Source organism: Gymnoscopelus braueri (genome assembly GCF_963280865.1).
Source record: "Gymnoscopelus braueri genome assembly, chromosome: 15".
NCBI classification, from domain to species: domain Eukaryota; kingdom Metazoa; phylum Chordata; class Actinopteri; order Myctophiformes; family Myctophidae; genus Gymnoscopelus; species Gymnoscopelus braueri.
In genome coordinates, this window is record NC_137620.1 from 36,748,647 (window position 1) to 36,776,524 (window position 27,878).

General features: G+C 43.1%; 1 protein-coding gene across 1 annotated transcript in view; it reads left to right on the forward strand.

The window, feature by feature from the left end:
- Positions 1-27,878, forward strand: part of LOC308102436 (serine/threonine-protein kinase DCLK2-like) — a 28,408-nt gene extending 530 nt beyond the window's left edge. Inside the window, exons 2-16 of the mRNA XM_080452149.1 lie at positions 211-1,349; positions 6,293-6,705; positions 12,649-12,775; positions 12,983-13,096; positions 13,392-13,474; positions 15,064-15,133; positions 16,285-16,390; positions 16,517-16,574; positions 17,001-17,120; positions 18,672-18,818; positions 20,239-20,372; positions 22,433-22,510; positions 22,664-22,760; positions 23,747-23,827; positions 25,489-27,878. Of these exons, the coding sequence (XP_080308275.1) occupies positions 932-1,349; positions 6,293-6,705; positions 12,649-12,775; positions 12,983-13,096; positions 13,392-13,474; positions 15,064-15,133; positions 16,285-16,390; positions 16,517-16,574; positions 17,001-17,120; positions 18,672-18,818; positions 20,239-20,372; positions 22,433-22,510; positions 22,664-22,760; positions 23,747-23,827; positions 25,489-25,893 (2,451 nt within the window). The 5' untranslated portion in view covers positions 211-931 and the 3' untranslated portion in view covers positions 25,894-27,878. The remainder of the gene's footprint in view (positions 1-210; positions 1,350-6,292; positions 6,706-12,648; positions 12,776-12,982; positions 13,097-13,391; positions 13,475-15,063; positions 15,134-16,284; positions 16,391-16,516; positions 16,575-17,000; positions 17,121-18,671; positions 18,819-20,238; positions 20,373-22,432; positions 22,511-22,663; positions 22,761-23,746; positions 23,828-25,488) is intronic.

Here is a 27,878-nt window from a genome sequence, read left to right on the forward strand (position 1 = left end):
TTTGCGCTGGAAAACCAACCTTAACGTTATCAATAAATCAGTACATTGCCAACCCTTTGAATGTTATAGGATACAAGCATCATTTGGTTTGTGTTACAGTGAGCTACAGGTATGTTATCATGAATGTATCTTGTATGTTAGGATGTACATAGAGGAAGGTGAATGGTGATTTATTGACTAAACTAAATGTTGCCCCCCCCCCCTTCTCAGGACCAAAGGGACCTCCATTGTAAAACGGAGAAGAAATAAAGGACAATTCAACCGACAAACCAACCATGCGGGTGGAGAGAGACACAGCAGCCATCATCAAGTCCCACACGGCCGGCAAAGCAGGAGGAGAGATAGAAGGAAAGAGAGGAGGAGCGAGGCAATAAACCTGGACCACCTACTGAGCCTTCATGTCCGATTAACGTAACTGCTGGGTCAGTCTAAGCACCAGATGATTATAATCCTGCTTAATGGAGAGGAAGAGGAAAGCCATTAACAACATTAATAACATTAATTATTGCCGACAGCCCACTGGTAATAGCCACAGATACTGACTTATTTTTAAGTGGTCCTAGCCGCTTCTACATCTGGCTTTGTGTGTTTGTATGTATGTACGAGTACAGCATAAACAGCTGCAACTGATTGCAGCATAAAGCTGCAACTAGTTACACTAATTTAAGGGAGAAGGAGACAGGTCTTTAATTAGCAGTATTTGCCACACCTGGATGTGAGGCACCTCTTCCTTCACACAGGCTGTGATTTTTTTTTATTCTCATTGAGTGTTGGATCGTGAAGATTTTGTCCCCACATCGCCCCCCAGAGGACAGCGTTTTCCATGCAGGAACAGTGGTCATGAACGCACAGGTTTGTGGAGGTCTTGTCTGTGAACGTTAAGTCACGGGAGGAGTAAAAACGGGAACACATTTAAAAGCTCTGACCAGCCATGTCTCTGACCAACAAGAGCATCGAACTGGAGCATTTTGACGAGCGGGACCGGGTGCGCCGCGGCCGCTCCACACGCTCCAAGCGGGATGAGTCGGGCTCCGGCCCCGGCTCCCGGGGGAGCAGCCTGGTTCCGAGCCCCGCCCACAGCGCCAACTGCAGCTACTACCGCACGCGCACCTTGCAGGCGCTCACCTCGGAGCGGCGCGCCAAGAAGGTGCGTTTCTACCGCAACGGCGACCGCTACTTCAAAGGCCTGCTGTTCGCCGTGTCCAACGATCGCCTGCGCTCGTACGACGCCCTGCTGGTGGAGCTGACGCGCTCGCTGGCCGACAACCTGCACCTCCCGCAGGGCGTCCGAAACATCTACACCCTGGACGGGTCCCGCAAGATCACCTGTATGGACGAACTGCTGGAAGGTAATGCGAGCGTGCACGCCACGCACACACACACACACACACACACACGCACGCACACACACACACACACACACACACACACACACACACACACACACACACACAAACACAGTCCATCTCCCCATCTAGTGTTCGCTCAATACACACAACTCAAAACTCAAAAAGATGCCCTCAAGCTAGACATCTTGCATGGAACAGCTCTCAATGTCCACCAATAGAAGACTGTGGTTATACTGGCTAAATCCCAGTGTCCACCAGTAGTAGACTGGTTGTACTGGTCAGCTCCCAGTACAACAGTACAAGACTGTGGTTGTACTGGTCAGCTCCCAGTACAACAGGAGAAGACTGTGGTTTTACTGGTGAGCTCCCAGTACAACAGTAGAACACTGTGGTTGTAATGGTCAGCTCCCAGGTCAGCTCCCAGTGTCCACCACTAGAAGATTTATTGTACTGGTTAGATCCCAGTAGATACAACCACAGTCTTGAACTCTTGTACTGGGAAGCTCCCAGTACAACAGAAGACAGTGGTTGTACTGGTCAGCTCCCAGCACAACAGCAGAAGGCTATGGTTTTACTGGTCTGCTCCCAGTACAGCAGCAGAACACTGTGGTTGTACTGGTCAGCTCCCAGGACAACAGTAGGACACTGTGGTTGTACTGGTCAGCTCCCAGTGTCCACCACTAGAATATTGATTGTACTGGTTAGATCCCAGTGTCCACCAGTACAATAGCAGACTGGTTGTACTGGTTACATGATGTGCCAGGTCTTCTCTTAACTACATTTTAGCCAGAGACATACTAGCGTCAGTGACATCACAGGTGTATTAGCGTTTGATTGGCTGTAATGCTTGCTAATGCATGTGTTACTGATGGGAAGCTGTAGAGACGTACAGAGAGAGAGCAGCATCACTGTTACTGGAACTCACTAATGACTTTCTCTCTCTGTCTATCAATCTCTCTCTCTCTCTCTCTCTCTCTCTCTCTCTCTCTCTCTCTCTCTCTCTCTCTCTCTTTATCTCTCTTTTTCTGTCTATATTTCTCTTATCAAACAAATTTGGGATGAGTGCATATCGTTCCTGTCAGGCAGAAAACCTTTGGAATCTCCATATGCCATATTATGCTCTTTTTTTCCCCATACATTAATGCCCTATTTTATACTTTGTCATATGACAGTGTCATGTACTGTATAAGTAGCCAAAATAGCAGATCTACAAACAATCTCATGGCCTGACCCAGCCCAGCCACTCCCCCCCCCCCCCACCTAATGCTTGCTAATGCTTATTTTACTGCTAGGAAACCATTACTCTGAAAGACTGCCTTCAGCTGAGAGAAAAGAGAGAGAGAGAGTGTGTGTGTGTGTGTGTGTGTGTGTGTGTGTGTGTGTGTGTGTGTGTGTGTGTGTGTGTGTGTGTGTGTGTGTGTGTGTGTGTGTGTGTGTGTGTGTGTGTGTGTGTGTGAAAGCCACGAAAGTCCATGAGAAACACGTCCACACTACCTATGTACCACTGAGCAAGGCAGGTAACTCTGCAGTGTAGAGAAAGACCTAGAGAGGGATGGAGAGAGAGAGAGAGAGAGAGAGAGAGAGAGAGAGAACAGAGAGGTGAGTGAAAGGAACAGAGGATTAAAATGATGGACAGAGATAAAGATGGAAAGTGTGTGTGCACGTGCTCATGAGAGAGACGTGCGTGCATGTGCACGCCTGGCACGTGTATGATGAATGGAGGATGAGAGGAGAGGTGAATGGTGTGTGTGTGTGCGTGTGCGTGCACAGTGCACACACATGCGTGCACGCTGCAGACAGAACCGTATGTTGAGGTGTGTTCTCATCCTTATAAGGTAAAACAGGAAGTCGGCTGTACAGTAGGGCTACTGTACGTGTGTGATTGGCTCGTTTTCTCTTAAAGGTACATCTCTTAATTAGCGCAATACCAGGAAGCTGTCACATGGCAGCTCTGCAGCTGGTCATGATTAAAAAATAACACATCATCTAGACAGGTTTATGTTTGGATAAATGTATGTGGGTATGAATTAGCTGATTAATTCATGTATTTATTCATGGATAACCTCACTGATGCACCCACACAATAAAAGCCTCAGGGTTAATTTAACCCAGAGTGTATTAATAAACCCTTACAGGTCAAATTAAGTTAAATTTAGCCTCCTACCTGACTCCTTTCTCCCTTAACATCTGCTCTAGGTTTTTTTTTTCAAACTGCAGTCAGGAGCTTTTAATGAATATTATTTTAACCAATCTGAATGGTAGAGTCTCACTACTCTTCCACTGAGACATACCATGGTGTCAGGTAGGACAGGTACTGGTTAGCAAGTAGTACTGCCTGAAGCTCATAAAGCCAAACATGTCCTCTGGCCAAGCAGGGATTCCATCTTGGATGAACGGTAGATGCTCGGTCTCCCATGCGGTTTTTCGAATCTCAGGGTCGGACATTAAAACGCACGGATCGCAGCTTTAATTCAGGATAGTTAAATCCCAGCCATAATGTCATGTTCTGTCTTAACATCCTGAATAATTACACCGATGTTGAAGCTAACTAGCTTAAAACCCAGTTCTTGTTGGAAAGTGGCACCATTCATCTTAAAACGGAGTGTAAATCAGACTTGACCTTCTCTCTATCATCAAGTCTTACATCAGTGATTCTCAATATTCTTTTAATTTCAAGGACCCATAGTTTGATGCATTAGCCACTTGAAACCCAGCATCTATATTTTGTGAGCTTGTGAGTATTGTGAGCTTGTACTGTAGATCGGCTATTTTTGGTGTCGATGAAAAAAAAAGCGGTTTAAGTACAGAGCCAACTGAGATCTAGAGGGTTTAAGTGATTAATCTATGGACCCCCATTTGAAATGATTTTGTTTCCTTAGGGACCCCAACCTACACTATAACATCCTCTGTGTTCATTTAACTCTGAGAGTGTAGAGATTGAAACAAATAGACCCATAAGTGTCCAATTAGTTCCATTTCTACATTCTTAGAGTTATAGATCCGTAAGGGGTCCATTTGGTTCCTTACTATCAATAGCTATAGGGGCCCCCTTGAACAACCTCAAGGACCCCTGGGGGTCCCCAGACCCCATATTGAGAACCAGTGACTTACATCATGTACTGTGTTCATGTTTGACAGCTCCAGTAAACCAAACACAGATAAAACATAATTTTATGATGAATTATTCAAATGACTGAAACATTCCCCTCCATTTGTGATCTGAATATTTCATGTTTTTGCCATTGGACCGGGCAGGGTGGTCGTCAGGGGCCTCGGCCAATCAGAGGGCTCCGCTCATGATGATGCACGGTGGCAGACGGGCTGTCAGAGTGGTTTGTTCCACCAGTAAAACTAGTTCCATCTGTCACCTCCATGTCACCTCCATGTCACCTCTCTGTCTGACTGCTGACATTATCAGGTCAAACATGCATAGTTAAACTCAAACACACACACACACACACATATACACACACATACACACGCTCTCGCGCGCGCGCGCACACACACACATACACACACACGTATACATACACATAGATATGCACACACATGCACACACAGTCTTTTAAAGATGCAAAAAGTCGTTATTGCCATTTGCATTTGCAGAGCGGAGAAGATGTCATCACTCACATTCAAATAAGCAACCAAAGTGTGTGTGAGTGTGTGTATGTGCACTCATGTGAAGTGTAGGCCCCATCTGTGACGACCCCCCCCCCCCCCCCCCTTGTTGCTCCAGGACTCAGTCACATAGTGTTACCATCCAGAATTGGGGGTGCGGGGCAAATAAAGATAATTTTCACCTATTTTCCAACATCGTATCGCATTGACTTGTTCTTAAGGATGTCTGTAGTAAAAATGGGGTGGTAAAATGATATTCCACAGTGTACCAACAGTTTAAATCAGGTTTTTTGACAAGTATGCAGAAACGAATACAGATGTGTCTGATCTGCTGCTGATCAGGAATGTGCTTCCGTGTTAAGTAGCTTTGTTCACCCTGCAGCCACAGCGTTGGATGGCACCGCTATGCGCCATGTCCCGAGCTAGTAGTGGAGCGTGGAGGTACCTCTGTGGCCTACCAGCAGCGAGCACATTTTTATTTGTTAGTTTCCAACAATATATACATAGTATTGTGTGTTGAGTACTGACATTTAAAGAGGTGGTGCCATGGTTTTGCACTTTTTCTGTTTTTCATGTGTCTATGAGGTTGATAGAACTTCATTAAGCCCCCCGGTGGTGTTTTTATGGTGTTTTATGTCTTCTCTGACTATTTGGAGTTTCTTCCTGGAGGCTGAAACCTTGAGGGTCAAACGTGCCAATAGAGAAACAGCGCTTTAGTGACATCACAAAGCCATACCCTCCCCCTCATTATCATAACACAACAGGTATGGGCATGAGGAGGAGGAGGGACTAGGACAGGTGGGTGGTGCTAAGGTGGTGGAGGAGGTGCTAAGGTGAGAACCAGGTATACTTAATGAACTGGAGGTGTGTCCACACAAAAACAACATTTTAACACTTACTGTACACTTTTTTTTTTGTTGAAAAAAATCCTTACATAATAATAATACCTTATGATCAGGTTTTAGGGTTGAACAATATCATGGCACCCCATCTTTAATCATTTTGTATTTGTAGACCCCAGGAAGACTAGCTGGTTGCTATGGCACCAGCTAATGGGGATCCTTAATAAAATCAAATAAAATCAAATAAATTGCAGAGCCACGCCTTAAACTTTTTAAAGATTATTAATTATTATTATTGATTATTCCATTAACCGAAAAAGTAATCAATAGAATAATGGCTAAGAAAATAATCGATTTGCAGCCTTACAATATAGTTGCAGACAACAATACTGATGCAACTCTACACTGTCTCTATCTCTCTCCCTGTCTCTGTCTCTCTGTCTCTCTCTATCTCTTCTTCTCCTCTTCCTCCCCCTCCTGCAGGTGAGAGCTACGTGTGTGCGTCTAACGAGCCGTACCGTAAGGTGGACTACAACAGCACGACCGTGCCCAGCTGGAGGCCAGGGGTCACCGCTGGGATCAGCAGCACCTCCAGCACCGGGACCAGTACCGCCGCCACGGCCGGCGCCGGCGCCGGCGTCACCGCCGCCGCCGCCGCCGCTCCCAGCGGCTCCGCGCACTCCAGGGAGCGCAGCGAGGCCAGGGAGAGCAAGGACTTCATCAAACCCAAGCTGGTGACGGTGATCCGCAGCGGCGTGAAGCCTCGCAAAGCCGTCAGGATCCTCCTCAACAGGAAGACGGCACACTCCTTCAACCAGGTCCTGGCTGACATCACACAGGCCATCAAGCTGGACAGCGGATCCGTCCGTCGACTGTACACGCTGGACGGAAAACAGGTCTCAAACCGGCTTATACATTAGTAGCTACTGTATACATAAACATCATTATCTAAAGGAAAACAGGTCTCACTCCGGCTTACACACTAGTAGCTACTGTATACATAAACATCATTATCTAAAGGAAAACAGGTCTCACACCGGCTTATACACTAGTAGCTACTGTATACATAAACATCATTATCTAAAGGAAAACAGGTCTCACACCGGCTTATACACTAGTAGCTACTGTATACATAAACATCATTATCTAAAGGAAAACCGGTCTCACACCGGCTTATACACTAGTAGCTACTGTATACATAAACATCATTTTCTAAAGGAAAACAGGTCTTACACCGGCTTATACACTAGTAGCTACTGTATACATAAACATCATTATCTAAAGGAAAACAGGTCTCACACCGGCTTATACACTAATAATAATAATAATGATAAGCGTTATTTGTATAGCACCTTTCTTGACATGAAATGCAGCTCAAAGTGCTTTATAGAGCAAGAATACAATTACAGAAAAGTACAACTAATTCAACGATAAAGCAAAAAAAGAAAAGCAAAAGCATAAAACAACATTAAAATAATATTTATTTTATCATCATTATTTAAAGAAAAACAGGTCTCACACCGGCTTATACACTAGTAGCTACTGTATACATAAACATCATTATCTAAAGGAAAACAGGTCTCACATTGGCTTATACACTAGTAGCCATACATAAACCTTATTTAGAGGTCCTCTGAGTGAAATGTTTTGGTTAAAAGAAAAGTTAAAATTCTATATTCCGGTGCGCTATGCGTTGTTTTTATTTTATTTATGACATTTCTTTTATTTCATTTTTAAATGTGATGAAGTTCTTAAGAAAAGAAATTGAAAAAAAAATTTTTTCCTGACAATTTGTGATTTATTTTTTAATTTACTCGCAACTCATAAAAATGGGTCCGCGACCCAAATATGGGTCCCGACCCACTGTTTGGGAAACACTGGAATAGATAACGCGGCATTCGCTGCTGCCCAAGGTCGGTTAGCAAGGACAACGAGGAATACCAGATTGCCAGGTGGTAATCACATACCCATATCCTTTATCAGACATGAGATTTAACCTCTCTGACCTCGTCCAGGGCAAATAGACGCTGGCTGTGTGATCAATATTCCATCTGAAAATATGGTGCTTATCGTTTAGTAACATGAAATGAAATCTAAACTTTTAAAACACACAGGAGGGTGTGTGTGTGTGTGTGTGTTCAGGAATGTTGATATTCTACAATGACAGGCATGCAGACAGAATGGCCTTTTTGTCTGTCTGTCTGTCTGTCTGTCTGTCTGTCTGTCTGTCTGTCTGTCTGTCTGTCTGTCTGTCTGTCTGTCTGTCTGTGTCTGTAGTATTGAGTACAGGGGTTGAATCTACAAACTCTGCCACCCACTCCACATACCTCCTCCTCTGCCTCTGCCTGTGTGTGTGTGTGTGTGTGTGTGTGTGTGTGTGTGTGTGTGTGTGTGTGTGTGTGTGTGTGTGTGTGTGTGTGTGTGTGTGTGTGTGTGTGTGTGTGTGTGTGTGTGTGTGTGTGTGTGTGTGCAAGCGTCCTCTCTCTGTCCTTTCAGTTTCTCACTTCAAGCAATGGGGCACCAGACAACCCCCCCCTCACACACACACACACACACACACACACACACACACACACACACACACACACACACACACACACACACACACACACACACTCAGCACTCTGGTTTCCATAGCAACCACTCCGGTTAACCCACAATCCCTCCCCATTCCCAACCTCCTTCATCTCACACACATGTACACAACACGCACACACACACACACAAACACAAACACACACACACACACACACACACACACACACACACACACACACACACACACACACACACACACACACACATGCTGTGCAGTTCCGGAGGCGTTGAGACATTGAGAAATGAGTGAATAGAGGGGGAATGGAGAGATTACAGGAAGAGAGGAGAGGAGGGTAAAAGAGAGGAGGAGAGAGGAGAAAGAATGGTAAAAGATAGGAGGAGAGAGGAGAGGAGAGGATGATAAAAGAGAGGAGGAGAGGAGATGAGAGAGGAGTGAAGGGTAAAAGAGAAGAGGAGAGAGGAGAGGAGAGGATGGTAAAAGATAGGAGGAGAGAGGAGAGGAGAGGATAGTAAAAGAGAGGAGGAGAGAGGGGGGTAAAAGAGAAGAGCAGAGGAGATGAGAGAGGAGTGGAGGGTAAAATGGAGGAGGATAAAAGAGGGGAGAGAAGAAGTGAGGAGGAGAAGGGGAGGTGTAGGTCATTGGTATGCTGCAGTGGTCCTCCTGCAGAGAGGAGAAAGTGAAACATTGAAATAAATAATGCTCATTACTGAACAGGAGAGGAGAGGAGGTACTGGAGGAGACGGGAGAGGAGTTACAGTAGAGAGACATACTGACTCAGTTTAGAGTAGAAACAGCTGATTGTTCTCTCTATTTCCTCTGTCTGTCTGTCTGTCTGTCTGTCTGTCTGTCTGTCTGTCTGTCTGTCTGTCTGTCTGTCTGTCTGTCTGTCTGTCTGTCTGTCTGTGAATCTGTTTTGATTCATGTGACCCCATTCCATTTCTGTCACTCCCTTCCTGTCTGATTTAAAATGATTTGACAAACAGAGTGAGAGAGAGAGAGAGAGAGAGAGAGTCAGAGACAGAGAGTAAAGGAGAGGAGGTAGAGAGACAGATAAACTGACAGAGAGAGGGAGAGAGCGAGATCCATGGAGAGGGGGATTGAGAGAGATCTGTGTTAGGTCATTGGGTTGTCTGCATAGCGCTACACATGCGTGGACACACGCACGCACGCACGCATGCACACGCAAACACACGCAAACACACACACGTACCCATTCACTCACAGTAAGGCTTAAGACCACACACCGTACAAGTGTCTTTTGTGTTTGTGAAGCATTATTGTGTGTGTGTGTGTGTGTGTGTGTGTGTGTGTGTGTGTGTGTGTGTGTGTGTGTGTGTGTGTGTGTGTGTGTGTGTGTGTGTGTGTGTGTGTGTGTGTGTGTGTGTGTGTGTGTGTGTGTGTGTGTGTGTGTGTGTGTTTTCTCATGGTTCTGTTGGTTCGATACAGAGGCGTTTGAATGCAGCAAAAAGTAGAAATGCCAGAGAAATGTATAAAAAACTAGTAACATCATGAACACATGAGATCTTTTGTTTTATGATGTTTTGTCATTTCTTTGAACAATACAGTAATAGAGCTATTACCTGACCCATGTTCTGGGGTTTCTTCTTAGCAGCATATAAAACAAAAACAGCTCTTAATTTATTTTAATTTTTAATGGGCTCGTGATGGAATAGAGTAAAGGGGCTTTACAAACATTAATCATGTTTGTAAAGCCTGCATCTAGCCTTACAGAATAGTGTGTCATATCTGGGGCAGTAACCACTGCTGTGGTGATTTATTTTGCCCTTCTTTAGATCAGGTGTGAATAGCTGCTGCTGCGGGGAAGCTTGTAGGCTGTGTTGTGTGTGTGTGTGTGTGTGTGTGTGTGTGTTTGTGTGTGTGTGTATTGCACACTGATGTAACACACTCTTGTGTAATAGGGTGGAAACCTTGTATGTCCAAAACCGTTCCTTTTTTATTATTGTTTTAAAAACACTCAAAAATAGTGAAAATAGCTGATCTACAAGCTCACAACGCATCGAGTGTGACTCTCTTGTCTGATGAAGGAGGGCATTAATTTACGGGGGAAAAAAACATATGAAATATGGAGAAAGAGGTTTCTGCCCGACAGCAACGAGATACGAGTGACATTTCATCCACCAACATCCTCCTCATAATTCACAGGGAAAGGCAGATCTAGTGTTCTTCTGTTTCTGCTCTCAGCCTTAGGCCTGTCACACAATTATTACATAATCGCCTAATCACAATTATTTGAGATAAAAGCAATTACTTATTGCATAATCGTCATAATCATCTCCATGTTGAAATATTTGCATATATTTTCATAAATAGTGGAAATAGCAGATCTACAAGCTCAAGATGTGACGCGTTTTGAGCTTGTAGAGCCGCTTTATGCACTATTAATGTTTTTTTGAAAGTATAAAGTTATTAAACACATACGTGGTTTGTTATATCTGCCCTGTGCAACTTTAGTTTACGAAGCCTGAAAGCCAAACGGAAAGGTGTTTTATTCATAATGTTCACATGTTCAACGACAGAAACACAACTAAGTCGTTAATCGCAATGATTTGAGCGACAATTAATCGTCAAGTAAAATGCCATAATGGCGACAGCCAGCTCAGCTCAGCGTGTCTCTCTGGGGCAGTGGTGGAAAAAGTACTCGAATGTTTTACTTAAGTAAAAGTATCAATACTGCAATGTAGAAGTACTCTGTTACAAGTAAAAGTCCAGAATTCAAAATTTACTTGAGTAAAAGTACAAAAGTATTGTTATCAAAATGTACTTAAAGTATCAAAAGTAAAAGTACAAATTGTTTTGAAAATAGACGATCTACAAGCTCACAACGTGTCGCATCGCGTCGCGTTGTGAGATCGGCTTGTCTCTATCGCGTTGTAGATCGGCTATTTTCAAATAGCGTGGGTATAGAATAGGGCTAAAGTGGTTAATGTATGTTTTATAATGTAATAATTTATATCTGCAAAGTAACTAGTAACTAAAGTTTTCAAATAATTGTAGCAGAGTAAAAGTACAATATTTGCCTCTGAGATGTAGTGGAGTAGAAGTAAAAGTATAGACAATTGGAAATACTCCAGTAAAGTAAAAGTACCTCAAAACTGTACTTAAGTACAGTACTTGAGTAAATGTACTTAGTTGCTTTACACCACTGCTCTGGGGTAGTGTATGTTTTTCTATGGGCAGGCAGCACTAGTCTGTTGGTGTTGTTTGGGCTGCATTGTTGAGCACAGTGCCACTGAGTGGCTCTCTTTCAATGGGTCTGGTTGAGTGCAGAGAAGTTGATCAAACAAAAAGAGAGAGAGAGAGAGAGAGAGAGAGAGAGAGTATCGTACACTGTTGGCAGAGCGTACCGAACCGAAAGCATCATACCAAACGGTTCAATATGAATAAGTGCATTGTTACACCCTTAGTGTGTGTTGTGTGTGTGTGTGTGTGTGTGTGTGTGTGTGTGTGTGTGTGTGTGTGTGTGTGTGTGTGTGTGTGTGTGTGTGTGTGTGTGTGTGTGTGTGTGTGTGTGTGTGTGTGTGTGTGTGTGTGTGTGTGTGTGTGTGTGTGTGTGTGTGTGTAGATACTGTCTGACATCAACGTTCTATGCTACAGACTCTCCTCTCTGTTCCCTGTCTCTCTCTCTCTTTTAATCCCTCTTTTTACACCCTACCTCATCCCTCTTTTCTTTTTTTTCAAAGATTGATTTTTATGCCTTTATTATTGATAGGACGGTAGGCTGACAGGAAATGGGGAGAGAGAGATGGGGAGTGACACGCAGCAAAGGCCGTCGGGATCGGGACTTGAACCTAGGCTACATTGTAGCCTAGGTTCAAGTCCCTGAGGCCCGGACCGCTGGCGTAGCGGTCCGGGCCTCATCCCTCTTTTCTTCTCCTCCATTTCCTTCATTCATGTATCATTCTTTTGTTCTTCATCTCCCATCCTTCTCTTTTTCTCTGTCATTTCTCTCTCTCTCTCTCTCTCTCTCTCTCTCTCTGTCATTATTTCTCTCTCAGTAAATCTGGGCCAGTTTGATGAATGACTTGCATTTCATCCTCAAGACATTCATTTCAGTGTGTGTGGTGTGTGCGTCTGGCTGCGGTGTTGTCAGCAAACTGGACAATATTCTGATATTGTAACACAGTGTAACACACGCTGTAATGTAAAACAACACATGTATGTTATTATAATTTTATAATCAATAATTAAGCCTCCTCAGGTTACAGTGGTTCTTTACAGTGCGTTAACGTGTATGTTTGTATGTGTGTTCATCTCCTAGATAACCTGTCTGCAGGATTTCTTCGGTGATGATGACGTGTTCATGGCGTGTGGACCCGAGAAGTTCCGTTATGCTCAGGATGACTTTAATCTCACACACAGCAGCAAGGCACCCGCCTTCGTTAACGGTATGTCACACCTGTGATTGGTGACTGCATTTAATGGCACTTCTAACAAGCACTGTGGGCTTTAAGACTCTTTCTCTTCTCTCTCTCTCTCTGCCTGTCTCTGTCTTCTCTCCCTGACTCTCACTCTCTCTCTCTCTCTCTCTCTCTCTCTCTCTCTCTCTCTCTCTCTCTCTCTCTCTCTCTCTCTCTCTCTCTCTCTCTCTCCAGAGGTGAAGTCCAAAGTGTCTCGCCCGTCAGCTCTCCAAAAGACTTCAACTCCCAGGATTCCTAGCACCAAGACTCCACCCAAAACGCCACCCAGAACCAAGTCACCTGGACCAGGTATGGACCAATCAGAATCCAGCATCTAAAGCGGTAGTAGCTAACCAAGACAAACAACACTAACAAAAAGTTGTTAGTTTATCATTTATAGAAGAATCATAGTTTTGATATGAAATCTAAACCTTAGACTTGATCTCTGACCTTTATTATTTATCCCTGTAGGACAGAACTGATGACTGAACACATTAATGTATATAAACAGGAAGTGAAACATTCATGTATGAACAGGAAGTGAAAGTAAATTGAAGAAAACTGTAATATGTAATATAGCATGGCTCCTCCCCCTGTATTTTAGCCAATGAGGGATCCCAGGCGACACAGAGGTCATCGCGGTCAAGCCCCTCCCCCACCAGTCCTGGAAGCCGACGCAGCCTCAAGGTGAGACAGACGGTTTCACAGGATAAGACAGACAGGTTAACAAGATGAGACAGACAGGTTAACAAGGGTGTGACCAGCCTGGTCTGGTCACACTCTGTGGGATCATGGCATTCCACTCCTCAACCATGAGTTGTCGCAAGTCAGCCAACATGGTTGTGTTGGTCACTCTAGCACATACATGGGCAACTGGAGGCCCGGGGGCCACATTCACTTAATCCGGCCCGCAGGTTAATATGGGAATACTGATATATTATTGATTTCAGCTGTTACAATTCCAAACATGCAAAACATGACCCGCTTTAATTACTTTGGTCTATATTAGTAGCTTAATGACTAGTATTAAAATTCTATTGTCTTTTTTATGTCCAATGTATTTGTATTTAAGTTCATGAAGTTAACATAAGTATTTTAAATGCATTTGAAATTAAATAAAAATGTTACTTTTCAGGATTCCAATTCAAAAATAACAAATAAAAAAATCAGGTTTCCAATTCAAGAGTAGCAAAAATAGCAGATCTACAAGCTCAAAACGCGTCGCAGTGCGACGCGTTTTGAGCTTGTAGATCTGCTATTTTTGCTACTTTTATGTGACATAGAATGGCGAAGTACGGCATTCATTTACGAAAAAAGTTAAAATACGGAGATAAGAGGTGTCTGCATGTGGCCCTCTGGAGTGAGTGTGGAAACATATAGTGGCCCTTTCCATCATCAAAGTTGCATCACCCCTGCTCTAGCACGAACAGCACGCCCAAGCTGATCCCACAAGAGTTCAATTGGGTTGAACACTTGTGGGATCAATTGGGTTCTCTCTGCTCCCAAAGTCTGGAGGTAGTCTCTGATCAACCCCGCTCTGTGTTCTTCCTTGTTACTGATAGACTTCAATCATCCAATCCACCAAAGGACACCAAAACAAGAGTGGATAGCAACAGCAGAATAAGCAGCTTGGGGGCAAATTCTGTTTCATGGGGCCACAGCCTACAGTATATTCTCAGCTGTGCTGTTTATCCCACATATTCCTTATAAATGGGGCACCAGGTAAAAGGGAAATAAACAGGTTTTACGTTTTGTTTTATGATTATATATATGTATATGTGTCTGTGAAACTGTGGAACTTTTTGAAATGCTCACTCAGAAACATTGTGGAACTGTGAGGAACAACACTGTACATTTGTTTTATTAGATTAGACTACCAAGACTGGCACTCTGCTCCTAATTAGCACATCACTCTATCTCTCCGTTTATTATCTTCCCTCTGCACTCCATCCTGACTCTCTCTCTCTCTCTCTCTCTCTCTCTCTCTCTCTCTCTCTCTCTCTCTCTCTCTCTCTCTCTCTCTCTCTCTCTCTCTCTCTCTCTCTCTCTCTCTCTCCCTCTCTCTCTCTCTCTCTCTCTATACTCTCATATTAACTTAAGCATGATATGTTGCTGCAACCAACTGAGAGTGATGTCAGTGAATTCACTGAGATAATATACATTAATATGTAGAGACCCCTCTCTCTCTCTCTCTCTCTCTCTCTCTCTCTCTCTCTCTCTCTCTCTCTCTCGCTCTCGCTCTCGCTCTCTCTCTCTCTCTCTCTCTCTCTCTCCAGATCTCAGCTCATCATGGCTCCTCTGATTTGAATGGATCTCTAAATCACACTGAAGACACCATCCCTGAAGGTACGCACACACGCACGCACACACGCACGCACACACGCACGCATATGCACACACACACACACACGTGTGTGTCTAAATTCAAACTGATCTGACATCAGAGTGCAATGTTAGCCTCATTAGGAGGTGAAATGAGAGGTCAACTTATTCGCTGACACCGAGGCTGTGCAAAACAATCCAAATGGCCGAGTATCAATACTGTATTGATTATACGGCCCCTCGTATTGAAATGTCGTTCAACTATTATCGTTCCCATAGCCTGCAGGGACAGTTCCCTCATGCCTTTCCACAGTCAGAGCGCTGAGGTCCAACATGACAAATCACAGCACTTGGAACACACTTTAGCGTCTAAAATAACACAATGCATTAAGGGTGAATTTCACTTACCTTTAGTTGCACGCTCCTACAGAAAATAGCTGATCTACAAGCTCACAACGCGTCGCAGCACGACTGCTATTTTCAGAGCACAACACCCGATCGCAACCAAACATAAAATTACTTGACTTTTAGTTCTACTGGATCTCTTCTCCACTAGTCCCTCCCTAACATTTTTGCCTAGTTTTTATTTGTTGACGAAATTGTCAATATATTTAGTCTCAGTTTTAGTCATAGCTTAATTTTTATCTAGTTTTTGTTTAGTTTTCGTCAGTGAAAAAAGGCAGTCGACAAACATTTTTCGTTATAGTTTTAGTCGACGAAATGAACACCTGAACAGACTTCATTCATGGTTCCTCACAAAACCTTTTCACTCGAATCGGGTCAACATCATGTTTTGGAAGAAGTTTGATTGTTTTTTAATCACATGAACCCTAGCATAATAGGCAAACATTCAGCAAACATAGGCGAACATTCAGCAAAAATAGCAGATGTACAAGCTCACAACCTGTTGCAACATGAGAGCTTATAGATCTGATACTTTTGCTGTTTGATGTACAATGACACAATATTTTTGTTGAGCAGCATTCATGGAAATGATTGTTCGCCACATCGCTGTACCATCCTTGATACAGTATTCATGACATCATTGTCCCATCCTTGGTACTGTATCTGTATTGTACACCGTGAACCATACAATGCCTGTCATACAACTGTTTATAACACTGTACTGTACTTTGTGTGTGTGCATCTGCGTGTGTGTGTGTGTGTCTCTCCAGTAAACGGTAACAGGTGTGTGTCGTCCTCAATGATCAATGACAAGTACAAGGTCGGCAAGGTCATCGGAGATGGAAACTTTGCTGTGGTCAAGGACTGTGTAGAGAGGTAGTTTTACCACACACACACACACACACACACACACACACACACATAATGCCTTGCATGTTTGCTTCAGTCACGCTATTTAACACACCTGAAGGTTTCATGTGTGTTAAATGTTTTGATTGACAGGTCGACAGGTCAGGAGTACGCTCTGAAGATCATAGACAAAGCTCGCTGCTGTGGAAAGGTACACAACTACGACTACTACTATCTCTACTACTCACAATATTACTGTCACACAGTGAATTTGGAAAACCAGGGAGTTGGTAAATTCCCTGCAGTTCCCTAGTTGTAGGGTTGTAGTTGTAGATTCAGGAATTTCCAAATGCTTTAAACTGCGAAATGCACTGTAACATTACTACCACTGTTACTACTACTACTACTGCTGCTGCAGCTACTGCTACTAATACTGCTACCTCTACTACTAACAATATGATGGCTACTTCTATCACTGTTGGGGTACACACTGTCCTCTGGCCTGTTGCAGAGTTTTAAGCTTTCAATTAATTGTAATCTATATTTGTGTGTGTGTGTGTGTGTGTGTGTGTGTGTGTGTGTGTGTGTGTGTGTGTGCGTGTGCGTGTGCGTGTGCGTGTGCGTGTGCGTGTGACAGGAGCATCTAATAGAGAACGAGGTAGCAGTGTTGCGGCGGGTCAGGCATCCCAGCATCATTCAGCTCATCGAGGTGGATGACACGCCCACTCAGCTGTTCCTGGTCATGGAGCTGGTCAAGGTACCATCATGTCTAGTTTAAACTCTTTTCTCCTGTTCAAGGTACCATCATGTCTGTAAAGTTCTTCAATAAATCCCACAATGGTTAAGTGATATTTCAACTCAGTAGACAGCTTTGTTAAACTTTCTCCACACACTTGTATATCACACTGACAACATAGCTGCATCCGGGGCTCTCTTCTGTGGTGCCTCTCGCCTGCCACCTCTGTGTACCAAATATGTTTCTAAGCGCCCCCTGCTGGATAAAACACGGTCAAGTCAGTGAAGCATAAGGAATATGACATGCAAGCTATGAACATTGCATTGTTTAAAGTCACTCATCGGGTTAAGGTACCATCATGTCTAGTCTAGTTCAGTAGTTCTTAAACTTTTTTAATTTCAAGGACTCACATAACCCTGAGAGTGTACAAATGGAAAACCAAACAGCTTTTGGTTCCATTTGTGCACTCTCCATTTGACCCTTACAGTCCTGTAAGGGTCCATTTGGAGTAGCTTATAATTGTACATTTTGTAGTATTTAACAAAAAGCAGTTGTTAAGAACATAAAAAATAAAAAAATCCAAACAAACAATAATTGCGTTTAGGTACAAGGTTATACAGTAAATGGTTGTTTTTACAACTTTACTAATTAGGTTAGAGATGGTTAAGTTTATGTAGTATGTTTAACAGAACGTTTTCATTCATCAGTGTGGATGCTCACATCATTCTCATAACAGTTCAGAATCCTTATTTATGTGATCGGCCCTTAAGACTGAAGAAATGTTTCCAATTGATTTTCTGTAATCCAGTAACGAGAATAATAATTGACCCGGCTTAAAGTCTATTGGAAGCCAGTAGCATGAGACATTTATTGGTGGTACTAGATCAGAATGAACATACTGTATTGCAGGGGTCTTCAACCTTTTCAGGCCAGGGACCCCCAAACTGATGGGGTGATGGAGCAGGGACCCCCTACCTCGTAGGGTAGGGGGTCACATATATCGTTCACATATATGATCACATATATCGTATATTTATGTATAAAATTGTGTTTTATATGTATAAACATGAACAAATGATTGCCTGGAGCCTGCTCCTACCCACAGGTTGTCCCAGTAGGTGTGCAAAAGACCTTGTCTTTCTCTACAAAATATGCATAAACATACCATGTTATTGTGCATTCAATACTAAGCTATTAAAATATGTCATGTTATGTTTAAAGACATATTGACATTTTTAAAGAAAAAAAAATATGAAAAGTTTTTATTTTTTATTTTAATTTATCAAACAACAATTTCGCGGACCCCCTGCAGTACCTCCGCGGACCCCCTAGGGGTCGCGGACCCCCTGTTGAAGACCTCTGCTGTATTGATTGATTTGAAAACGTTCAAAAACAGTATGTCAACTATATTGGAAAAGTGGTATTTGAAAGTTAATTTGAATATTTGATTGAACATGATGGAGGATACACAGAAAATGTAGAAATACCCTACATGAATATATAATATACTTTGAAATAACACTTTTACAGAAGTAATTTTATTTGACAAAGTCTCTCTCTCTCTCTCTCTAGGGTGGAGATTTGTTCGATGCCATCACCACGTCCACTAAGTACACAGAGCGAGATGCCAGTGCCATGGTGTACAACCTGGCAGGAGCCGTCAAGTACCTGCATCGCATGAAGATAGTACACAGAGACATCAAGCCAGAGAATCTACTGGTACAAACTACTAGTACAACTAATACTACTACACACACACACACAATATTGTATGTACTGTATAGTCACACATACACAGGATTGCATTGCTCATGGGACGGCCTTGCACGCCGTGCAGGAACCTACTTGACCAGGAGCATGCGCAGGCACACGCATAGATTTAAAACAACTTTAAATTCACACCTCAACAAGTTTACAAAGGCTCCCGACTCACACCAGGTGATTTAACACAGGAATGAGCCTAGAATCATATCAATTGTCCATTGTGTGACCTGTAGTGTAGGTGTTAAGCGACGTGCAACCACGTTCCAATTCAGCATTACAACACTGCACATACATACATTCTAGAGCAGTGGTTCTCAAGGTGTGGTTCTCATACACTCTCAGAGTTATGAGGGAACCTTGAAATTTAAAAAAGTTTGAGGACCATTGTTCTAGAGATGCGCTGATTGGCTTTCACATCCCCTGAACCTGCGTGCACACATAAATCATGCACCCATTTATTTATTTCTCAGATGTACAGATTTGCACCCGCATGGACATAACTTATTCATAATTTCGTACAGTGTATGGCTACAGTACTGCGAGAAGCCCAAATTAAATGGAATCATCAGTTTTTGCTGCATTACTGCTTTCCCGAAAATAGTCGTGAAACTAACCCACTCTTCATTTGCGAACGCATTGGACGCACCTGACAAACATACTCAAATCCCACAGAGACATGCTTTTTTTAAATTTATTTTTTAAAGCTCTGATGAAGCTTGGGATTTATCAGGAGGACAGCTGCTTTCTACTTCAAACAAATTCACTGTATGAACCTGTGTGTCAGCCGAACGGATGAGTAGAAGAGCACAGAACATTAATTAACATTAGATCATGTTCGATCCTGTCGGCAGGGTTGTAGAGTTAAATAATCGATGAAGTTACTCTGCTGTGCCTCCTGGGCATTACACACTGCCTTAATGAGCCTCTCCTGCTGTAGATGGACATGACAGCGGAGAAGCAAAAAAAGCTGGTGGACTTATGGACTTCACAGAATGAGAATAAGAGCCACCCAAATTAATATTTTCCTTATTAATTATTAATTATTTCACCAACCCACCACTGATTTAATCATAATGTAATGATTTATTACCGGAATCTGCCTGCTTCACAGAGAACTGCAGGGTCACCAGATATAACAGACCATAGCAGTCTGCACATCTCTAATGCTTACATACTGTTAGTCAAAACTAAGAACTTCCTCATAGCAAGTAGACACTCTCTCTGTCTCTCAGACATCAGCAGCAGTGTGTTTCGTGTGTTGTGTTGTGTTGTGTTGTGTTGTGTTGTGTTGTGTTGTGTTGTGTTGTGTTGTGTTGTGTTGTGTTGTGTTGTAGGTGTATGTTTATTACAGGTGTGTGTTGTATCGTGTTAACAGGTGTGCGAGTATCCAGATGGTACCAAGTCATTGAAGCTGGGAGACTTCGGTCTGGCCACCGTGGTTGAAGGTCCTCTCTACACCGTCTGTGGAACACCTACTTATGTAGCACCTGAGATCATAGCAGAGACTGGGTGAGTCTGTCGTGCGTGCGTGCGTGCGTGCGTGCGTGCGTGCGTGCGTGCGTGCGTGCGTGTGTGTGTGTGTGCGTGGAGAGAGAGGGAAAGGGAGAGGGAGAGAGACAGAGAAAAGGGCAGACAAAAGTATAGAAAGACAGAATGATAGAAAAGGGGAGAAACTGAAATTGGATAGACTGATATAGATGGACGCGTTTCTGCTAAGAGCCTTCATCATAGCGGCTCTTAGCCGAAACACGTAATCGTTCGTTTATTGGTGTGTGCCAATAAAAGAAGTGGAAATGTGAGTACTTTGTCCTCCATTGATTAGAAATTTAGTGTGTGCTACCTTTTTGGGGATTTTTTTGAATTCCTGTTTTTGTATACTGGATTTTGAGTCTAGCACTCCACTAAGAAATGATGCACAAGCTCTTTTTGTTCCATAGATAGACCTTTATTAGACAGACTTTATTAATCCTGTGAGGCAAATTCAGTCACCAGAGGTAGCACAGCAGTTAGAGTTACAGATATAGTGTAAGAAGAGTACTGTGAGAAAGTGGTTCTCAAACATTTTAATTTCAAGTACCCCCATAACTCTCAGAGCGTACAAATGGAACCAAATGGACCCGTACGGGGCCATTAGGTTCCATTTGTACGCTCTCAGAATTACAGACCCATAAGGGTCCATTTGGAACCCCCTCAAGGAACTGTGAGGGTCCCTGGACCCCACTTTGAGAAACACTGCTGTAAGATACAGCAAGGTTAGCGATACAAAGGGAACAATGCTAGCCTGTCAGGGTAAGAAATAACATCACAATATATATAGAGAAAGTAATGAGAGAGAGATAGTGAATAATGGAGACACAATGGTATGTCTCAATGGAGAGACTCTATGTATAGTAATGTTTAATACTTATCAATAGGAGATAGAAAGTGTGTAAAAAAAAGTGAGCCAACAGTTTGTGTGGAGTTACATTGCCCTCTACTGACAGCATTGGTATACTGCTGCTGTTGTATTTAGTTTGTGTATTATTATTATTGTTTGTCTTTTATAACTATTAGTAATGCTGCTACAATGTCTGAGGAGACAAAAAAAACACCAACTTTTACTCATATGTACCTACCTGTATACAAGCTGTAACAATAAAGAACATCTTGATCCTTGAATGCGCAATGACACTTTGGTAGAGGTTTGGGTTGTGTAGGTACCTTGCCATGACATAACTTGCTGACGGTACTCTCTGGTGGCAAGCTAGAAGACTTATCTAGGTGCTCTGTTAGGGTGGTTTTGAATGAGGGAATCACAAAGTTTGATGGCTGGTGGTAGTGCGTTCCACATTTTGGTCGCAGAATAGTACAATGCTATCAATCAGCATGTTTGTGCCGAATTTAGGTGGTACGAGATCAGTGGAGCTCCTTCTGGTGTTGCGCCGGTGGGCGTCTGTCACTCTAGTGAAGTTACTTCACGGCAAGGCAACTACTGTACACAACCCGAATCTCTACCAAAGTGTCATTGTGCTTCAAATGCTCAATCTTTACGTTATTATATTACAATAAATAACCAATAATTTGGAACAGCAGGCAATGACAAATCAGTATTTGTTCCGTTTTACAATTATTCTACTGGTACCAGTACAGTACACAGTAATGTTATGTGTCTCAGTATAGACCAATTATTTGTTTAACAATATTGAGACAGGTGATTGTTTCATGCAATCAATCTCAACATATTGTTTCGGGGTGCACTGGTTTCAGTTCATTCAACCTCCTATTGTGTGTTGGCTAGTGAGGCGCGTCCTAGCGAGACATGACAGAATGGGTTTCATTTGGTGCCGGCCTGCGCGCGCATACTGGTTCTTATCAGTGTGACGTTGTCTGTTAAGGGGTCTATTGTACTGTCTGGTACAAGTACAATCATCATTGTGAAACAGAAGCAGTACACACATGATGGAAGACTGGGGTGGGAGAATGCTAATGTCAAGGATATTAATCATAATACTGTGTGTGTGTGTGTGTGTGTGTGTGTGTGTGTGTGTGTGTGTGTGTGTGTGTGTGTGTGTGCGTGTGCGTGTGTACAGGTACGGTCTGAAGGTAGACATCTGGGCTGCAGGAATCATCACCTACATTCTGTTGTGTGGGTTCCCTCCATTCAGAAGGTCAGACATCACTCAATACTATGTTCTACACGGCTCTACAATGTTCTAAATCATTCTAGAATGTTGTAGAATGCTCTAAAAGCTTCTAGAATGTTCTAGAAGTTTGCATTTGACTACTGTAAGTAACTAACATGCATCCTCTAATGTCCTCAGTGAGAATAATGTCCAGGAGGAGTTGTTTGATCAGATCCTCAGAGGCAAGTTGGAGTTTCCTTCTCCAGACTGGGACACCGTCAGCCTGCCAGCCAAGGTACATAACTGACCTTTTGACCCTTTACCCTGCCCCAGTACACAAACTGACCTTTGAACCTTAACCCTGCCACAGTACACACCTGACCTCTGTCCCTGTGGATGGATCCAGTTGAGTTATTCGATTTAATCACAAGTTCTAATACTTTTCATTGGTCAAAGAGAGACGTAAAAGGGTGACCAATAGTACTGATGAAAAAGAAGAAAAAAGTGGAGGATATGAGGTTTACACCCGACAGCGAAGACAAAATGTATGGATTCGAACTTTATTGAGCTCTACTGAGACTTAGCTTCACAGGAATATGCTGGACTTGTTGTTTAAAACCAGTATGAGCGACAGGTGGTGGGGTTCCTGTGGGTTTGTAATAACCTCTAACATCAGATACCTCTACGACAGTGGTTTTCAACCGGTGGTCCGGGGACCACCAGTGGTCCTTGAGGGGGTTCCAGGTGGTCCCCAGCTAAATGATGGAGAGTTGGTAACCAAATGGACCCTTATAGATCTTTAACTCTTGAGAGCGTAAAATGAAACCAAATGGACCCTTTTGGGTCCATTTGGTTTCATTTTACGCTCTCAAGAGTTAAATTATTGTTAAACATCTGCATGACTTAATTAAAGAATTGTTATTTAGATCAACGTCTTGCCTGTTATCTCTCCTATTGTACCAACATCAATACAGCATGGAATTGTGGACAAAATCAAATCCAACGACAACAAAATATTCTAAGTTTTGGGTCTGAGAGGCTAAATCTCATCAAACGGTGGTCCGTGGCTCAAATGCCGAATAAATAATGCACCTTAATATGAAAAGGGTTGAAAACCGCTGACTCTAAGAGAAGCATCTGATGTCAGTCATGCAGCCATCTCTCCGACACACAGACCAACTTTAGGCATTACGTCACACTACTAGAGCAACTATTCTACTATCGGACTGTAAACCTGACCTCTGACCTACCATTACAACTAACCTCTGTACCGTTCCTCAGATGCTGATTGGTCAGATGCTGCAGGTGAACGTAGATGCTCGTTTCACTGCTGAGGAGGTCCTGTTACATGAATGGGTGACGGTGAGAATGCACGCACATTAAAGTATTTCCGTTTCTTGATACTTTATACAGGCAAATACTGTACTTTTTACCCCACTAGAGTTATTTGACAGATTTAGTTACTAGTTACTTACAGATTCTGATCATTAATAATGAATCAAATCATCATTAATGATCAATAATAAAGTCCAATAACATTATATAATGTGATTCTGAAATAGGACATTCTGCATAATGAGTACTTTTTCCACCACTGCTGAAATAGCATGTATTCAAAGGCCTTTTCACAATGCACATAAAGAACAGTCATGCGTTCCTTGTGAAGAGTGTTCTCGTCGGGTTAATTTGAGGAGAACATTCTCTGACGTTCATGAGACCAGAGAACACATCTTTTTAGTTAGAGACAGACTGTACTTGAGGTCATGTTATCACACACTGCAGCTCTCCGTTCTAATGAGCTGTGTGTGTTTCAGTCACAACAGCAGGAGCTCATATCTCCAAAAATGTTTGAGCAGATTTTCTAGCAGGCTCTGTGTTGATAAATCGAGTATTTTCACAACTAAATTCTCAGCTCAAAAAAAAGAAGAAGAAATTATAAAATCACATTCTGTGGAACAACAATAGCATTTAAAAAATGTGTTGTGAGTGTTCTCCTCCACCGTTGCCACTGGTTGGTGTGAAATGCATGATGGGATACTTGGCTGTCCCGGATCCACACACCTCTGATGCATCCCGGTTAAAGTGGGAAGATTCACAAGATCGCATCCAGGCAGTTGGACTGAACTTGGATGGATGAGAACTTGTCAATTGGGACCATACTTGGACTGTGTGTGATGATGACATTTCACAAGTTCATGAGAACACAAGTACAGACAAGTAGTTATTGATAAATGGCCAAAGTGAATGAAAGCATGTTGTTCTTGGTGAACACATTTTCAAGGTGATGATCGTTATTGTTATGTCTTGTGTCAGCCTGATCTCCAGAGATTACCGTAACATTGCACGGAACGAGTGCACTTCATTCCGTGGATAGTCGCCTCGGAACTCCCAAATTGCGTGCATATGTACGGCGAGTCCCACGGTGGGCGTAACCAGTCGCAACACGGAAAAACCCGGAAGCAGAGCAGTCCCCACAATAAAATTTACGATTCTGTGCCTATCGGTACATAACTCAAACGGCGCTGAGTAGGCACAGGCGAATGTCCCACCGTTCAGGACGGCAACTCGGTCGCCTTAGCTCCCTCGGTGGTCCTTCACGGGGTGACAATTCGCCTGTGACTGCGCGCCTCCGAAATGGTTTTGTCACAAGGCAGCGCCGTACCATATGCACGCAATTCGGGAGTTCCGAGGCGGCTATCCACGGAATGAAGTGCACTCGTTCCGTGCAATGTTACGGTAATCTCTGGAGATCGGGTTGCTTGTGTACGGGTACATACTGTAACTGTAATAAAAACAAATTGGCTCCTCTGACATTGCAGCAGCAGATGTCTATATACAGCAGCAGTACACAAATGTTTCCAGTAGATGGCAATGTCACTCCACACATAAACTGTTAGCTCACTGAGAGAAGACACTTTCTATAAAAGATAATCAGTGAAGAGCTTGAAGGTTCTGTGCGTGAACATAACAAACGTTACTTTGTGTAATCGTTATTAACGTTACGTTACTGTGTGTTGGTCCAGGACGAGAGCCCAGCGGAGAGCACCACTGTGACCAGTACAGATGACGAGCAGCCACCTGAACACCAGTCTCCCGGATTGACCACAGATGATGAACCCGAACACCACTATCCAGTACTGGTCACAGATGATGAACCTGAACGCCACTCTCCAGTTCTGGTTACAGACGACGAACAGCCACCTGAACACCGGTCTCCAGCACTGGTTAAAGATGAGGAACAACCTGAACACCGCTCTCCAGTACTATTCCCAGATGAAGAACATCCTGAACACCACTCTCCAGTACTATTCACAGATGAGGAACATCTTGAACGCCACTCTCCCGGACTGGTCGCTGAAGACGAACAGCCACCTGACTACCAGTCTCCAGTACTGCAAACCAAACCACTGCCCTCGCCACTGGTCTAACCCTGAACTCTGACCCCCCAATGCGTACCCTGACCTTGACCTTTGACCTTGGTCTAAGACAGTGGTTCTCAGACTTTTTAATTTCAATGACCCCTAGAACTCCCTTCTGTTCCGTTCGTACACTCTCACAGTTACAGTGACCTGTGAGGGTCCCCGGACCCCACTTTGAGAACCACTGGTCTAAGGTTATCTAAGCATTTCTTGGATGCCAGATCTAACCCTAACCCTGATAAATGCCCAAAAGGACTGGTTCCATTTCTCCGCTGGGGGCTCAAAAAGTTCCCTCATTGCTGGTCAAGGGCACATTGCATTTATTCTACTGGACCCTGTACAAGTCCGCTTGGATATGTTCCATTTGTCCTTCTAGGCCTTTCTATGACCTGTCCACCTTGTTTTATGGGCACATTTATTCCACTAAAAAAGAACCCTTGCATCTGGTTTAAGAGACATTCACTGGACACTTTGCAAGTTTCATTAAATGTGTTCTACTTCTACTACTCCTCCTCTTTAAAACACTTTCAAAAAGGACATGTCCCATTTTACCTTCTGGGCTCTTATGAAGTCCTCTTGACACTGAAGTGTGGATAACTGTTTCCTCGGACCGTGGGAACGACCAGCTTCCACTGGTCTAAGGACACGTACCATTTCATCGCAAATTCCCTACCCCTTACCTTCTAGGATATGTTACATTTATCCTGGGACACATTCCATTTCTCCTCCAAGTCCCTAAACTTGACCTTCATGGTAGCATCACACTGGACAGCAGGACACATCCTATTTCTGGAGACCATTTCCCATTTCCGTGCCTATTCAAGCTAGGGACAAATTCCACTAAGCGTCCTGAATCCTACCCTTAACTCCTACATCCTCTGCCTACCACGTTTAAAAAGCATACGTTCAATTTAAAAGCATTTCTTCCTTGACTATCTTATGTCACATAACGTTACACCGAGGACCCATTCTATTTAGTGTCCTCTTACCTTCAACAGCAAGTTGAAGTCCTCACTGAAGGACACAGTCAGTTCCTGGAATGTTCCAACTCCTACCCTGTACCCTCAAATCTATTTCCTTCCTTCCTAAGGGTGCATCTCTCAATAGAAATGAACTGAAGGACGCGTTGCATTCCAAACTCCTAGTTCTTTGCTTCTAGGGCGAATTCCAAACCACGTCCCAGGACCTTGCCCTCAAGTTTCTACCTTGACTGAGTGGATGGACATGTTCCAAACCAAACTGCTATGTCCTTGCCTCTCCCCCTATCTGCAGGTGAAGGGGGACACTCATATTGTAAATATTGTACATATTATGTCTGTCTGTGTCTGTCTGTGTGTTGTTGGGTGTCTGTGGTGAAATAGAGGAAACCGTAGTAAAAAACAAAACAATCAATGAAAAGAATGTCACAGAACAGACATGGCCCTTCAGTGACCTGCACAAGACTACACTGTCACATCCTGCGCGCTAAAGCCACAATAATGCATAAGATGTAAATTATATCTCACCACCTGGGATTTGAACCCGGGTCTCCTATGCAAGTGCTTAAATTTCTACTGCTGAGCTAAGCCTGAAAGCCTGTTTGAGCAGGTGAGATATTACACTTTGAACATAGTTCTTTTTACGCTGACATCAGCATCTGTTTACACTAGAATTTAGCAACAACACTGATATTCCTGTAATTGGTTTCTTTCTAGCATTAAATTCACAATTAATAGTGATTTTAAAAAAAGGATTTAAATGTGATTTTTATTCATTACAGATTAATCACAAATTAAAAAAATACATTTGTCAACAGCCTTTCTGCAAAAACACAAGTTTAACTGTGTTAATTGAATTGTTTCTCCTAGGTTAAAGCCACTAAACAATAAACATCTCCTACTGTACATCAGCGAAAACAGAGTAAAACAAAAACAGAACAGTTGTATATTGGTTGGTTTTAGGCAGGACACTGAAGTTCAAAACAAACAATATTGTTATAACAATATATAACTTCC